We start from the raw sequence: 17706 nt of genomic DNA on the forward strand, positions 1-17706 counted from the left end.
CACAGGGGTTGGTGTAAACATGTCACCATCTCAGACACTAAACTAGTGATAGTCCTATGCAGGTTTGTTTTGCTCAGGTAGAACACAATTGTGCTTTAATTTTTTAAATTTTTTTTTTAATTTATATTTTTAAAATTTATATTTTTATATTTTATATTTATATTTTTAAAAAATTTTTAATTTATATTTAGCTCATTGTCACACAAGGCCAATAAAAGAAATTACAGCCACATCTCCATAGACTCATTTAAAGGAAACCGAAGAAATCTGTTTGAGTGGGAATTGAGATGAGAGCTGGGAGTCAGGAAGAAGGTGATAGGAGAAAAATTTTTGGAATAAGTTACACTATTTTCTAAATTATTCAGTTGACTTTTTTTTGAAGGCCTACTAATTACAAGGCTCTGACAGAGATGCCTGGTATAAAATGAGTAATATTTCTCTGTTGAATATAACAATCTATTGGGAGGCATCTATATAAATGGAGAATTAAACAAAGAAGCACAAGTACCTTGGTTGGTCCTCTGCACCCTAAGTTCTGTAGTTAAAATTGACCAGAGATGGAAAATTTTTTTTTTAAAGTACATCTATAGTGAGCTTGTATAAACTTTGTTTGATCATTGTTCCCTAAAGAATACTGTACACCAACTATTTGCATAGCATTTACATTGCATTATGTATTATGCTATCAAAAGCCACATACCCAGCCCAATTTGTATTTTAAAATATAGACTGAATGTATACATATTATATGCAGATACTATGCCATTTTATATAAGGTACATAAGCATCTGCATTTGTGGAGTTTGGTGTCTACGGGGAGTCCTGGAATCAATCTTCTGCAGATACTAAGGGACCATTGTACTGTGATAAAGGAGTGTTGGGGAGCTCAGGTGAGAAGAATGTATCTAAATTGATCTGTGTCAAAGAGAACTGGCTGTAGATGTGACCTGACCTGAATTTAGATGGTGATGTCTTATTGGAGTCAATAATGGGAAGGGCACTCCAGTTACAGGGAGCATCACTTCTTAGATATGGTGTCATCTGCCACCATGCCCCGAGGAACTAAGAACTCTAGATACAAAGCAGAATGAAGTTGTTAAAATGTAAGGTCTTAGACAACAAGCCATTGATTCAGTGCAAGGAGGTCAGCAGCGTCAGGGAGAAGCAGGCAGATGCAAGTGGGGAGGCAGCACACAGAATCCTGGAGATCAGAAAACAGGATTGGGAGGGAGGGGTCTCTGATCCTAAAAGAAAAGCCTTTTTTTTTTTGTACTGGTAATTGAACTCAGGGGCACTCAACCACTGAGCCACATACCCAGCCCCAATATGTATTTTATTTAGAGACAGAGTCTCACTGAGTTGCTTAGCACCTGGCTTTTGCTAAGACTCGCTTTGAACTCGTGATCTTCCTGCCTTAGCCTCCAGAGCAGCTGGGATTACAGGCGTGCGCCACCACGCCCAGCCAGAAAGGCCACTTTTACTGCTGCTGCAGTTCATGTGTTGGATATAGGCAATTTCTTCTGGGCAGGTATATGTCCTATTCAAATATCCAGAAACCTGCAATATTTGAGTAGGCTTTGTGTGATCCTACCTTCACCTTTTAAGAACCTGCGAATGACACCCTTTCTTAAACTACCTGAAACTTCTGTATGATGTTAGTGAAACATTAGAGGAGCTGGAGCTCAAAGTTATCAACTGCAACAATACTTAGAATCATAAATATGATGACCAAAGAGGTAAGAAAAACAGTAAAAAGAAAAAAAATGTAGTACAGGTATATCAGATGAACTATTAAGTAGCCCAAAGAAAATGATAATTTTGAAAACTGCAGTATATAAAACCCTATTAAAAGCAATCAAGATTCAAACCTGGATGAAAAGAATATTCAGATGGAAAAATACAAAGCTATTGAAGCTATTCTTTTCTCTTTTGTTCATGTTTTATATAACATTCTTAAATTAATCTTATATGGTTTTTTTTTAATCTAAAGAAACCTAAGGGTAAAATGTGTGTCCTGATTAGAGCAGAGACAAAAAAATGACCCTAAATAAATAATAGCCCCCTTGATGTGTTTGTTTCTCCCATGAAAATTCAGTTCTCTTCCTAATTGCATCACAGTTCGCGTGGTATATTCATTTTGCTTGTTAGGTCTGTCCTCAGTCTCCCCCTTGAGCACACCCCCTCACTCCCTGAATCTGTGGGAAGTATTGTGATGTCTGCCCGCTAATTTTGCTGTGACTGGGGCTGGTGTCTGGTTGGTGATTCATGTTTGTTCCAAAGTCGTACATCTGTGTTGGTTGCTTTGAAACAGTGCCCCAGGGAATATGAAAGGCCATTTGTCTCACTAAGACTGCTTCTTTGCACCAGAGAATTCCTCCCTGGCTTCCTCTAAATTCCAGCAATCTCCCCTATGAGTTTAGGCAGGGTAAGGGAGAAAGAAAACAAGCCCAAACAAGAATGACATGGAGAGAGTTTGGGTGCCTGGGTCTAGTCCCAGTTTACCTGGCAGGGGTGAACTTTCTGACACCGGCACTAGGGACAGAATGCCCTGGGGCACCAGCTTTGTGGACTTACTTTGCCCAGTAGGAGTGCCTCCAGCAGAAAAGCAGGCAGAGTGAGCCCTTGTGGCACCCTCAATGGAAAAAGTTCTAAGACTGGTGGGTAGACGCACTTGGCCCCTCTTCTAAGATTTTAGTACAGGTACACAGCGGTGATATTCATAATATTTAATGACTGGTACCACATGAGCACTGACCAATTTAGTGGCCCCAGGCCATATACTGGAGCTAGAGATCCCCCACTGCTCTAGACACCAAGTCTTTGGTTACTGGATCACTATGAAGTCCAACTCATATTGATGGGCTGCTGGATGTCAACTGTTCAAAAAGTATTTTGCTGTTGTAAGATCCAAAAAGCTGTGCAGATACATACCAGATGAATAACAACAGGACTATACATGAGATTTCAAAGCTCACATCTACTGTTAGGCTTTGTGTGATCCTACCTTCACCTTTTAACAACCTGTCCTCTTTGACCTTAAGAAGGGATCAGTATTAGGGCCTACAGGTTCTGCAGGATTGGGGGTGCATGAAAGAACCTTCATCCACAAAGCAGCTCTTCATTTTATTCAACAGCTAATGCAGTTCTCACCAGGGGATGTTTGGGGGTCTGTTTCATTGTACTTTTTACTTGCAGTGATGTAGGTGGCTCACAGCGTAACTCTACCTCTAGGAAAGCTGGTCTACATGGGTGATTACCTGCCCTGGCTGATTGGCCTGCAATCTTTAAAAGGTAGCCCTGTTCCACACCATTGGCCTGCTGAGAAAATCCATCTGTGGTATCCTGAAAGCCCAAATATATTGAATTGGCTCTTTCTTTTCTTTTTTGCCCAGAGATTCTCACTTGCTGCTTCTTATCAGACACCTGGAGTCTGTGGGTTGCCCCAGAGTTGTTTCTCAGAGTGTTCTCTGGGAAGCATTATAACCCTACATCCTGTCATGTCTTTTCCTGTTTCAAGAAAAACTACTTCAGGGTAATTTTCTGCCTCCGTGTTCATACAAAATAGCACCCAAGGTTGCTTCTAGTCTGGCTGACTCTTTACATACCAAGCACAATTTCTGTTTGAATCCAGAGACTGAAAGGAAACGCATTGCATTATCCAGTGGGCTGCTGTGGAATGCAGTGATAAGGGACATCTGAGGTTGTAGGGAGACTAGTTGGAAGACTGTGGGTCTTCCGGTGGTGCTTCATCTACAAGTTTCAGTAGAAACTGTCTTATCTGCAGTTTCGCTTTGCATGGTCTCAGCTAACTGTGGTCAACCATAGTTCAAAAATGTTGCGTGGAGATTTTTTAAAAATTCATAACTTTTAAATACTTTTATGACAGTATATTTTTATAGTTGTTCTATAATTAGTTGTTAATCTCTTACTCTGCCTAATATACATAAACTAGATTGTATAAGTATATATTTATAGGAGAAAACAGTACACATAGAGATTGGTATCGTCTGGTATTTCAGGCACCCATTAGGGGTCTCAGAACATATCCCCCATGGATCAGGGTGTGGAGACAACTACTGTTCTAGCCTGTTACTTTAACCCAAATAGTTATATCTCCCTAAATCTTGTTTATCTCAAAAGATTTATATATTGTTTGCCAAGTTGTTGGGATTAAATGAAATAATCTATCAGAAAACACATTGTAAATTGAAAAAAAACGTAAGGAAAATGCAGCAGAAGAGAGGAGCATTGTCCGAATTAATGAAAGAAAAGGACCAAAAATGTAGAAAACAATTATAGCAGCTGACTGAGTAACCAAAGGAAGCCAACTGTGGTCTAAATTGGAAGAAAGAACACCCCAGCCTTGAGCCTCCTTCCTGATACCTCTCTCTGCAAAGTGTTAGCTGGGGAGACATGGATATTAGAGGAAAGTACTAGGGAGGAGTGTTACTGTGGATTTGAGGCTGGGGGAGGTTGTGCATAGGGAGTGATAAAGGAGGGACATGATGTCTAGGTGATATCAGGATGAGGAAAGAAAATAAGAGACAAAACCTCTGCTACACCTGTCTGTGTGATCATTGATGAGGTCTTCAAATAATTCTGAACTTGAGGGCATCTCCCCAGAGAAAAGCAGATGATCAGAAATGGCACTGGCACTCCTCTGGGGGAGCCAGCAAGGGCATCTTCTCCAGAGACCAAGCTCTGCAGCCTTGGAGAGTAATTTGGTGTTATCAGATTAATTAAATCCTTTTCTGTGGTTAAACTTGCATATGAATATTAAATCTCAGGCTGGGCCTCCCATCTAATCAGACAGTGGATGTTTTCATGATAACACTTTGTTCCCAAAACATTTGGAAGTGTGCATATTGTATTTTTAATGAGACTGTGATATTTATTTATGGCAGGAAGAAATCTTCCAGCTAGGAAGTCTCATTCACATAACAGCTCTGTGTCTAACACCTAGAGCTGTGCTAGATGTCCCCTCCAGACTTGCTTATTATCACAAATTATTTTACTTTCAACTCTCATTCTTAATTTGTCATAGTTGCTCATGTTGCTGAAAGAGGTCATGGGATTTGCTCCTGGGTTCAGATTCTGATGGTCATTATTGATGAAGATAATATTAGGTAAATGAATGAAATTCTGTGGGACTTGGTTTCCTATATTTTAAAAATGGGAATAATAATGATTCTAACTCAGAGCTACCTTGTGAATTAAAATTTTCCAGAAAGCATAAAGCTTCATGCAGTGTGCTTGGCACCCAGTACTGCCACACGTGGGTTTTCAAAGTATGTTGGATGTCTTCGTCTGTGACTCTCATGTGACCCGAGCTTCCTGTTTTCTCTTTAAGCTTTGATGTGGAAAATGGCCCTTCCCCAGGTCGGAGCCCACTGGACCCCCAGGCCAGCTCTTCCTCTGGGCTGGTGCTTCACGCCACCTTTCCTGGGCACAGCCAGCGCAGAGAGTCCTTTCTGTACCGGTCAGACAGCGACTATGACTTGTCACCAAAGGCGATGTCAAGAAACTCATCACTTCCAAGCGAGCAGTGAGTAGTGTTCTTCTTGTCTGGCTCCCAGCCTCGCATTACCTCATCTTCACCCTGTCATAGCAGCGGCAGCATCAGCTGCCCTCTAACCTGAGGGAGAAGGGACACAAAAAAATGAACATGACCAGAGGTGACAGGGTTGACCATCTTAACGACATCAGTGCTTTACAGCATGTGAATTTGTAACTAGAGTCTCCAAAGGTGTTTAAACACCTCAGGCACAGCGTTCAGTCCACATCTGTTATGTACACTTAAAAAAAATTTTTTTTTCATTGAACTTCATTTCCTGAACTGCTGAATCATTTATGGAATAAGAACCTTAACACATTTCGCAAATCACACTTGAGTTGTCAGCTGCATATGCAGTTTGCATGAGGCTTCCACAGAGAAGAAAAAATGGTGGTTGGTCACCTGCATTTCTTTCACTGGCCTTTGTCTGGTGGCATTTAGGTCGTCACTCAGATACATGCCTTTGTCCTTTCTCTGGAACCTAACACAATACCCGCTTGTTGCCTGACTCCTTGGTGAGACACAGCACACGTCACCGCCCCGCAAAGCACAGCTGATGTTTTTGTTTTGCTCCTATTAATTGTAGATCTCTAATTTTTATTTAAAGAACAATGACTGGGTTGTATTGCCTGCTTATTAAATTTCTGAAACCAAATAAAATTGGATGCTAAAATCCATGCCTTAAAAGGTTTCTGGGCACACATACAATTGCTTTTAACATCATATGTTATAAAAATATCAGTAGCTCCCTAAAGTCTCCAGCCTGGAAAATTCCACTGGGTTCTCTTTCACTATTAGAGAGGAAGCCAAAAAGGTTCACCTTCTTGTAAAGGGGCAGAGGGCATTTTAAAGCTAGAGGGAAGAAAATGTTCCTTGGTTATTTCTACTAGAAAACTTTAACAGAAGCACCCCAGCCCTAAAATATTTAAATAATTATGTGGACCAAAATTCATTTTTTTCGCTCATTTTTAGTTAATATTTACTGAACTCTCTTACGTGCTGTGTAATGTGCCAGACAAATGTGGGGATAAATGTTGAACAACACAGTGGAGAACTCACAGATGAGTTAAAAAGCATTCCCCCAAGTTTGCTTGTTCTCATGGAGATTGCAACTAACCAGGAATGATCAAAGGAACACACACATACACATTTTACTCTACAGAGTAGAAGGAACATGGCATTTAATGAGCATTTACCCTGGGGCCAGTTTCCTTTACTTGTATTCTCTGTTATTTGTCATAGCAACCCTGTCAGGTAGGTTCCATTATTATCCCCACTCTGTAGATGATGAAACTGAGACTCTGAGAGATTCAGAAACTTGCCCCTATCTCATGACTCTGTCTCATATTATATCCCCTCATGTAGCTAAGAATCAAGTCCATTTCTTGTTGCTGTAACAAAATGCCTGTGATTCGGTACTTTATAAATGAAAGAAATTTATTTGGCTCACAATTCTGGCAGCTGGAGGGTTGAAACAGCATGGCACTGACCCCTTGACTGCATTTCAACCTGTCTGAGAAATAAAAAAAAGAACTAACCACATACAAAACGGGCCAACTGAGTAGGCTGGACCTGCTTTATAACAAGTTGCTATCATATGAGAATGAACTCACTCAACAAGACCTCCATTAATTCCTTGCAAGAGCAATACCTATAATGACCCAATTACCTCATACTAGGTTCCACCTCTGAAAGGTTCCACTACCTCCCAACATCACCATACCAAGACCCAACTTTGAGCATATGAACTCTTGGGTGATACCCTCAAACCATAACTAAACCATAGAAATTGTCATATTCAAAAGTTTTGAACTCTCGTTGTCTACGTTCTTTATACTGTAAAGGTAGAAAACGTGAGTACAAAATAGAGGTACCTGAGGCTGGAGGAGGGGTGGTCATTTGGTTATGCTTCATGCAGTCTCCATATTTTCTGACTATGTCTTGGGTGGTAACCATTCACAGTGAATACACTAGGAATCCTTATTTCCACCTTGATAAAGACCTTTCTAGACTTCATCATAGGAGAGCATTGGAAATGTAGTGAGCTCAAAGAATTCAAACTTCATTCATGTGGCATTTTACAGATAGAAGACTAGCTTTGAAAAAAAGTCTTTCCCTAAATTAATTCCTCAGGTATAGTTCACCAAACTTGTGCTAGGTAGTATGATGAGTCTCCATGCATTCCATCTTCACAGAAGACTCCATCCAAATTTCAGACTCAACTCTGGTGTTTCTCTCCTCAGAATCAAACATTAGAGAAAATTTGCCCTTGAAGAGACCTTGAAGATCACAACCCAACTCAGTCTGTAGCTGATGAAAACAGGATGTAGTTCTGTATTACTCTGCACCTGGTATCCCTGTTGCTAGTGGGTTACCTTTTCTGAAGTTTTACTGACCAGTAAAAGTTTCCCCCAACTCTAGAATCCATACAGTGATGCCAACTTTAAATTTAGACAAGTAAGCTTTTACAAATGTAAATTACCTTATATCATTCTTACTTTTTAAGGACTTTTAAAAAATGTTGGAAGGGCACAGTTTCACAATAATAGTCTCTCCTGAGAAAATAGAGTTGGCAACTTAATACCACCTTATGCAGATAACAGGATATATTAAACTCTTTGTAAATAAAAATAGCAAAAGATTTTGTTTTAAAATTTTTCAACGTTACAATAAGATCTTTTTTTTTGTTTTGCTAGTGTAAGGTGTTGTACATATGAATATAACCAAAAAAAAAAAATCAGAATTTAAATAATACCCAGGTTCTTCTGGTATTTCATTTGATCAGCACTATGTTGGAAAATCCCGTTCCACACAGGCATCTGGATCTAAATTGAAGTAATGCCTGTAAACCTCTTTCTTCCCATTTTTACTCTTCAGAATGAACTGCAAAAAATACAGCAGCAGTCCCTAAGCTTCCCATATCTTCTCCCAATAGATCCAGGAAGAAAATGGGTGATGATAAACTAAGAGTTTTGAAATGAAGGCCACTGTGTGGGCTATACAGGATGTTCTCTGCTCAGGAGTGCCTCATCCCAGCAGAGCAATGATGAATTTATACGAAGTGGAAAAATCTGCATAATTCCACTGCATTAAATTCTAATAATAGGGGAGACACTAGCTTTTAAACATTTTTTTTTTGTCTGAACTCTTTCAGAAGAGTAAGAGAAAATTTAAAGTAGAGAGAATAGGTTAGTTATTAAGCATAAAAATGTGAATGGAAAATAAAAATGGCTTTCTAGTGAAGTCAAACAAGATCACCATGGAGTTCCAAAAGGAAATTTTAGATACTTTCCTAGATGTGGCAAGAATCTGTTGTTTTCTGTTCATTTGCTGGGTTGCAGTCATCTCTCACGTATTGCCTTTGCATACCCGGGTACAGATTTCCCAATAGGTACAGAAAGTCTTAGAAATTGGTGAAACCAGATTCATTGCCCAAAATTGTGGCAGGAACTGCCCCAGACAACAAGAAGTCTTTCCTGCAAAACCAAAGGAAAGGAAGCTCCTGGCTTTTCTCATTTGGTCATCCCATTTGTAAATCTCTATGAAGTCAAGGAGTTTTTTCAAGCTGCAATTTACATGAGAACTAAGTGGTTTCTAGAGAGTTGTCAAGGGAAATGAGACTGAAAAACCAAGAGGAACAGTACAAAGAACAGTTTTTCAAACGTAAGACCTGATGGCTGATGGGTGACCCAAAGAGTACAACATGGTTCCTATGAGTTAAGTTAAAGACTGTAACCATCCCATTCTCCCACCATGGCTGTTGAGACATTGAATTGCTTTCATATCTATAAGTAAAAGCACATTTTTATTAATCAAGTTCCTCATGCTATTTACTATTTAAATTCCTTTACATATATTAATTCATTCAAAATCTACATCTACAATGTGGAAGGTACTATCAGTTTCTTATTTTAAAGAGGGGAACATTGGGAAACCAAATAGGAATCAAAGCTTGAGTCCCAAGAGTCCAGGTGGCTAAACCAAGTGGATATTGAACACATAAATACCAAATGAGACTAAAAATCTCTGTTCTGCCTAACTTTCCAATCGTTATAAGGTCCCATTCATTCTTTTTCTTTTTTTGGGGGGGAGGGGGGCTATTACAGGGGATTGAACTCAGGGCACTCAACCACTGGGCCACATCCCCCCTCCAGCCCTATTTTGTATTTTATTTAGAGACTGAGTTGCTTAGCACCTAGCTTTTTGCTGAGGCTGGCTTTTGAATTTGCAATCCTCCTGCCTCAGCCTCCTGAGCTGCTGGGATTACAGGTATGTGCCACCACTCGCAGCTCAATTCTTTTTTAAATAAATATTTACTTAAACTTAGGCACCTTACTAAAAATGAGACAATTTCAATTCCTTCAAGAGAACTAAAAGATTTGTTAGTCAACAGGTGATCTTAGTACTTTTAGGTAAGGGCAAAGGCACAGAGATTTGCATAGGACTGAAAAGTTTGGCCAGGCAGGCTGAACAGAGGCTTTGAGGTGACATTTCAGAAGTGTTAGGCTGACTGAAAGGTTGTACTGGAGGACAGGCCATGCCAATGAAGCCTTCAGTTGCAGGGGAGCAGTGTGGGGAACCACAGCTTAGCATCAGTGAGGCAGAGAAGTTGACAGGGTGGAGAAGTGGTGCGAGAGGCTGGAGAAGGAAGCCAGAACCTTACCATGAAGGGCTGTGCTGCAGGCTGGTCTTCAGCTATAGACAAGCACTTGGGACTACTAAAGACTATTTTAAGCAAAAAAAAAATGTATAATCAGATGTTTGCTTTTAAAAGAAGCTCTGATTGCACAGTGAAGAATGGTTTGCAGAGCAACCAAGCCTAAAGAGCCAGGCGGTAGGTTGCTTTGGTAATCTATATGATAGAGAATGATTCTCAGAACAGGTCCAGTGGATGATTAATAAGCATTTGCAAGTTAGGATCAAAGGGGTCCATAGTTTATTGTTGGGATGAGGAGAATGAAGTTTCAAGTTTGGTCAAAGAGATAAGTGGTCACATCATTTCTTGGGATCCAGAGCTTCCTTTTATCACATGAAATAATGTCTATGAAAGCACTTTGTAAACTGTAAAGTACATTGTAAACTCACATCCTCTTGATTGCAACAGGGACAGGCATGAGTATCTTAAAGAAGTTCTCACCAGCTTGGAAGATAGACATGCAACTCTTTAATCATAGTTATAAAGATACCACTATTAACAAAAATAAATATAAAATAAATATAAAGATATAAAAATAAAAATAATATAAAGATACTACTATTAACTTAAAATAACTATGATGAAATAAATAAATGCTTTTTTTATTAGTTGTTCAAAACATTACAAAGTTCTTGACATATCATATTTCATACATTTGATTCAAGCGGATTATGAACTCCCATTTTTACCCTATATACATAATGCAGATTCACATCGGTTACACATCCACTTTTTTACCTACTGCCATACTAGTGTATGAAATAAATGCTTTTATATGACAATCCCTGTTATTAAGAATTATACATATATAATATCTCATTTAATTGTCATTTTACAGATGAAGAAGTTGGAACATAGGTTATCTGATGTTTCAGAGCTAGTAATAACACAATTATAAAGCAAAGCTTGCTGTCTATCTCCAAAATCTGCTCCTACCCACTATAGTATACATATCTCTATGAGGCAGACCAAAATTACAGTTCTGCACAAGAAGGTATCAGAAGAAGGTGAAGTTAATCCATAAAATGAAGAGTACAGCAGTTAGAAGCAGGATTTTTGCTTTCTGGGGAAATATTTCACTGTTCTGAGAAGACATTCAGTCAATTTCAAAACCCACTGCTAAGACTCAAGATTATATTTCTCATCTCCAATTATTCTACAAAATTGTAATGTACTGGTTTTTTCACTAGATGTTGCTCATGCAACGGTTCTGAATATCCAGCCTTGTTCCTAAGCACAATGGCTTTTTCTGGTGGTTTGGAAAATCAAGAAAGGCATTAGTGTTTCTAATCAAGTGTTTTGTTATTTTCACACCAGTATACTTTTAATTGGTAATACATTAAATTATGATTTTCAAAATTCAAATAGTTTCATAACCTGGAATATTTTGTTTGTTTCAACAATTTTATTTTGTTTCTGTCCTGATACTCATTATAAACTATCTGATATTTTCTCTAGTAGCCCTCAGTGACATCCAGCATTGGCTTTTGCAGCTCAAATCCTTTGTGGGTTAACATGCTTACGATCTGCAAATCCATCAAATCCATCTCCTGCTCTGGAACATTCTGCTCTTCTGAACTTCAAAAGCTCAACAGTGATAACATTCCCTATTAATGTTTGTTTATCTCCTTTAATCATTACTTTATGAAGTTTTAGTAGCTTCCCAATTCATTTACCAATACATCAGCTCTAAGTACCACAAATATATGAATTTCATTTTGCTATTTGCTTTCAACAGATTTTTACACTCCAGAAATCCAGGAATCGTAAGAGATTTGCTTGATTCATAACAACTCACTCTGACATCTTAGAAACAATATGGACCTTGCATCAGTAATCTCAATGAGCAGCTAGATTTTTCACCCCTCTCAAAGTTCATCTTAAGAAAACAACTAGGAAGAAGTTTTTGATACAGTTCATCACACATGTATCACAACCGCTCTTCTTCTAATTCTTTATTCTCTCTCCCTTGGACTACTTTGCAAGAGCCCTAAGGTTCTTCCTTGGACTGTATATATATATATAGCCACCTAGAGAAAGCCATCCCCTGCTATTGCCTTAAGTATCCCTATGATTGTAGGAGACCCCCAACTTTATAGATCTAATTACTGCATTTCAGCCTTATTGCTTGATGTCTCTGCCAAGTGCCTTAATACCACATGTGCTCTGAAAACTCAGAATTCTCCAAATGCCCCAACTCCTCCTTACTTGTTCCAACTCATGACTATTTTCTCAGATACCTTTTTTTTAAAATTGAAAGCAATATTTCTTTATTCATTTAAATACCGAGTCCTAGCAAGACCTCTGGAATGTCTTGAGCTAGTCTTGTCCTATCTTGGCCATACCCATACCTTCTCATCTGCAATACCTCCTACTCTTCTTTCTGAGTATGTCCCCTCTCTGATCTGTCCTTGGCCTCCCTAGCATTTGACCTCCAAAAACACTTTCAGTTTGCTTCTCTTACTTCCCATCTCACTAAGAAACTTCACTTGCTTATTTTTTCCTACCAAATTAAGCACCAATTCCATAATCTTTGACCAGGCTGTCCATAATATGGGTGTGGGGACCTTCTCACCTTCTTCGCTACAAATGTCTGTAGCCCTCTCTGAAAGGCTGCCCTTCAAAGTTCACCTCAAACAATACTTAGCCTTTCCTATTTTGATTTGTCAACTGTGCAGTGTCACCGTAAAATAGGAAGCATAATATTTAAAGCACAGATTGTGGGAATCAGTCTCAGTTCTTTGGCTGATTAACATTTTTGGTTAAGCAACTGGGTAACTGCTCTGCAGCTGGCATCACCTATCACATGTGAATACCAAACAGTACCTGCCTGAAAGACTTGTTCTAAGATTCAAATGAGATAATGTGCATAAAGGAGCTGACACACACATATTTATGTAGCAATCATGAGGACAGAGGGGTAGACAGAAGGGAGCCCACCATTACCATCTTCTGTGCTGCTGTTGTGAGTCACACAAAGAATGCTTCCCTTTTGTTGATATTCTTTTTATTATCATTGTACAAAGTGGGCACACAAGAAGTTTGCTAGATTAAATTGAATGAGGCTCGTAGCTAAAGACAAAGATGGAAAGGGACATAGAGTATTAAATAGGGCCCAGGCTAAAAGCCTGAGCCAGAGAAGAAGAAGTCAAGGAGGAGGCATGCATTGTTCAAATCTGGACACCACCACCCCACCGCCGGCCTCACATAGTGACTGGTATGAGGCACATGCCTAATAATTGTTGGAGGCACTCATATGGTTAATGAATAGGCTGCCATATTTGCATGCATATGGCAATCATGAGGACAGAGAAGGGAGAGACAGACTGTGAGGGGAGCTCATTGTCACCAGTTTCGGTGCTGTTATGATTCACACCGTGACAAAAAATATGGCCTGATTTTGTGACTGCAGCTCAGGCTGACACGTGGCCTAAAATCTTCAGTAGAGAGCTTGCTGGATGTCGGCATAAGTGGATTTATTAAAGCAAGCATCAGAGAGAGCGAAGGTACACTTCTGAAAACACTTTTCTGACTAGTCCCAAGTACAGATTTACAAAACACTAGCTACACATTAATCAGGTCTTCAGGACCAAATGAGTAACAATGGTGTGGTTTTAGGAGGTTCAGTCTGTTCACTTCCACTAAAAGCTTTTCCTTGGGTACTTTAAGAAAAAAAATTATATTAAAAATTAAAAAAAGTAATGGGATTCCCAGACAGAAATCTGTGTTTAAATGGCATTAAAGCTGTGGTTTAAATCAACAAAAGCCAGGAAATCCAAAGTTAACCTTTATCCAGACTGTTATACCATTTTTCCAACTCTGTGTGTGCCTGTGAGCAGCCCTCCCTTTGAATTTCCTGGCTCTAACAACCAAAATCCACAAGTCGCTTTGAATTACAGTACTCTGGGTCTGCTGTTTAATGGAATGATACCCTGAGGATATAAGCTTACTTGTAAATGCTTGTATGTGAAATCACCGTAAATCTAGGAGTCATGAACTTGGTGCTATTTTTTTTTTCTTAAAAGCTCTTGGGATCCCCATTTTTGCCTGATTGCAAATCCTGCCTTCTATCCAGGTAGACGTACTTATAGAATACATGTGTTGCTAATATTGATCAAGTTATATTATAGCTTGTGTGTCATGGTTGCAATTCAGGTGTGTTTCTGAATGTTTCTTTTTCTCTCTTTAGACATGGCGATGACTTGATTGTCACTCCATTTGCCCAGGTACGTATTATGCTGGTCTTGGCTCAATCTCACTCTGTCCCTGGGTATGGTTCCTAAATGTGGCCTTGGAGCCTGGCGTCCCCTTTTGTCACTAACCATTTGAAACCTTTTCTTTATAGGTCCTTGCCAGCTTGCGAAGTGTGAGAAATAACTTCACTCTACTGACAAACCTTCATGGAACATCCAACAAGTAAGCACTGACTCTGTGGAGTTATGAATCCCTTCCATAAAAGCAAAAAAAAAAAAAAAAAAAAAACCACCTAACAGCAGTTTTTAAAAACCCCCAAACAAACAAGTATTGCATGGAAATTTGCTCTCCAAACTAAATACACAATGAAATTTGTATTTCCACAAACAATGAAATTTGAAAATAAGATAGAACACTACAGTATTTTGAAACTGGTAAGACATTAGAAATTATCTAGTCTGGGTTTTATTGATTTTTGAACCCTTAACTATACTAGAGGAGTTCAATAAATGAAATAATGAGACGAGGATATTTTTTAAAATTTTATATTTGTCATATTGGCCAAAAATGACCAAAAATGCTATTAAAATTCTTTTAAAATAAGATGTTAATGAATTAAGAGACTCAAATTTAGAATTAAAGATAACCAAAGCTCAAACTCAAGTTACTTGTTGTTGTTTTTTTTTCCTTTTTTTGAGGGGTGTGGTTTTTTGATAATACATAAAGCAGGTTCGTGCAGTTTGATGATTAATAGTGGAATTACATTCTTCTCTTTCCCTAGTGAAATACATGACCTTGCTTGTTTCAATTAACATTGCCAATCCTTGGTCTCCTCATCTGTAAAGTGACAGGGTTGAACTTGTTATTCCTGACAGTAACTTTCTCTTCCAAAATCATTTCAATCCATAAGCCTAATGTAAGTTCTATACAGTTCACTCTCCTACATGTTTTAATAGATCCTCAGGATCTGAGGGTCATAGAATCCATGATGCTCAACCTTTGTGTTTAATTGAAAGATAAATGCAAGCCCTCGGGAGCAACCATGACATAGGTAAAAGACACAGAGGGACCAAAACTTAAGTCTTTCGATTTTTCAGTGTTCAAAGTACAGAGTGTCCTGTCTGTGGTCTTTGTAAAGTCATTCACCAATCCTCTATTTTGTGATCATTCAAATCTCCCTAGAGTGGGTTTATTAAAAGTGAGAGTAGCCTATTTTGAGTGATTTCTTTTCGGTTCACTGTCCTATAACTTGTTTTTAAGCCTCCTTGTGAGATGAATGTGCCTACCCGAGCAGAGGCTTTTCCACCTTTGGACTCTATTTTTCTAAACTATTCTCCAGATTTCTAACAGAGCAAACTTTCTGTTTGATCACAATTGTTTGTTGCACTCATATGGTTAATTAATAAAATGCATATTTGTGGACCATTGCAGTGGTCCACTCCCATCATTAAGAAAAAATTTAGAAGCTAGTGCTTAGTACCCAAGGTACCTTACAGCCCAGATCAAATTAATATGACTGATTGTTGGTTGGGTTTATGTTTAATGTCGTGTACAGATAGATTGAACACCCAATCTGAAACTCCAAAATTTGAAACTAAGCGCTAGCCAACATGATACCAAAGGTGAAAAGTTCCACAGCAGACCTGTCATGATGGGTTGCACTGAAAACACACGGGCACTAAAAATATTGTATAAAATTACCTTCAGGTTCCATGTATAATAAGGTGTATATAAAACAAAAAAATAAATTTTGTGATTATACTTGAGTCCCATTTCTAAGGTATATGATGACGTATTTGCAAATATTCTAGAATCCCAAACCTGAAACACTTCTGTTCCCAAGCATTTCAGATATCAGATACTCAGCCAGTATATGAAACTCTGAGACTTGACCCAGCCTCTTCTGGAGTGATACTCTCTGTTTACTTATTTATCAAAATCCATCCAGTAAGGACTTATTCAGTATGTACTATTCATTCATGCATGTACATGTGCACTGACAAATATTAGCTAAGCACCCACTTTTTGGCAAGTACTGATTATATAATAGTGAACAAAACAGACAAGTTATCTGCCCTTTCAGGGCTTACTGTCTAATAGGAAGTGCCTGGGGATCCAGTGGTGAATAACCAGACCAGGTCTCCAGCCACATGGGATTGTGTTCAATAGTTGTGGTCTAGCGGTTCCCTGCATGCTCTCTTCTCCATCCTAATTGTGGACTTTTTGTTCTCTTTTCCTGAAATGTCTCCTTCCTCCTAGTGGTGTCCTCTTGGCCAGGTCCTAGCTGTATTTTATGATAATATGATATGGTGTCCCTTCTAGTATCACCTTATCAGAATGTTTTCCCTTACTCTTCCATAGCATAGTGGCCCTCATGTAACTGGAAGATATTCTAAAGTCCCTAGCACATTCCTTTGTGGATCTTGGCCAATCACTAGACTGTGCAGCTCTTAGAGGGAAACTTGGATTTATTTTTCTTTGAATTCCCAAGAATTAGTAGAATGCTGACACACAGTTTAATTTTCCATAAATAGTCATCATATATATGATTTTCTGAATAAGTAAGGATTCAGGAAAGTTCTGCAATTTTTTAGGAAATTATTTTCTAGAAGTGATTTCTCCTCTATCCCTATATTTTTGTTTTTGCTTTCTGCAGAATAACTTAAAATTATGTATTTGTGCAAGTTAATTTCTTTCTCTAAATCTCCATTTCCTAGTCTGTAAAATTGGGTTGTTTTGAGGATTAAATGAGCTGATATTTGTAAAGCATTCAAAACACCATCGAGCCCAGCAAATTTAAACTGTTATAATTGATAGACAATTTCTCTTGCTAAATCCAGAAGCACTGTAACACTGTGGTGTTTTCATATCCATTATCTAAGTGACAACCACCATAAATGAATCTCATGGCAGGCCTTGGCACCCCCTCTCTGTGGGTTAGGAAACAAAGCTTCAGGAGAGGAAGTGACAAGCATATAGCCACACACGTCTGGTGAGCAGCAGTCACACTAGAAACCTGGCTTTCTGGCTCTCATTGCAGAGCTCTTCCCATTCTCTACCCCTACTAAGTCCTCTGGGTTATGGGAAAAAGTCCCTGGAGAGCTTTGGAACAATAACCTTTAAGAAGAACTGATGGAACTGATGACAGTCAGAGAGCCCAAAGACAGAGACGTTAGCTAAGATAGTATTTGCAGGAAATAAAATGTGAGGGCCAAAATGATACAGGGGGGAATGGAGAGGAAGGATGAAAAAGGGCACATTT

At 38.8% G+C, this 17706-nt stretch overlaps 1 protein-coding gene across 1 annotated transcript in view; it reads left to right on the plus strand.

The window, feature by feature from the left end:
- Pde4b (phosphodiesterase 4B) overlaps positions 1 to 17706 on the plus strand; it is a 424568-nt gene that overhangs the window by 302105 nt on the left and 104757 nt on the right. Inside the window, exons 3-5 of the mRNA XM_027949471.2 lie at positions 5351 to 5545; positions 14440 to 14476; positions 14596 to 14666. Of these exons, the coding sequence (XP_027805272.2) occupies positions 5351 to 5545; positions 14440 to 14476; positions 14596 to 14666 (303 nt within the window). The remainder of the gene's footprint in view (positions 1 to 5350; positions 5546 to 14439; positions 14477 to 14595; positions 14667 to 17706) is intronic.

Source organism: Marmota flaviventris, chromosome 10 (assembly GCF_047511675.1).
Source record: "Marmota flaviventris isolate mMarFla1 chromosome 10, mMarFla1.hap1, whole genome shotgun sequence".
Taxonomy (NCBI): domain Eukaryota; kingdom Metazoa; phylum Chordata; class Mammalia; order Rodentia; family Sciuridae; genus Marmota; species Marmota flaviventris.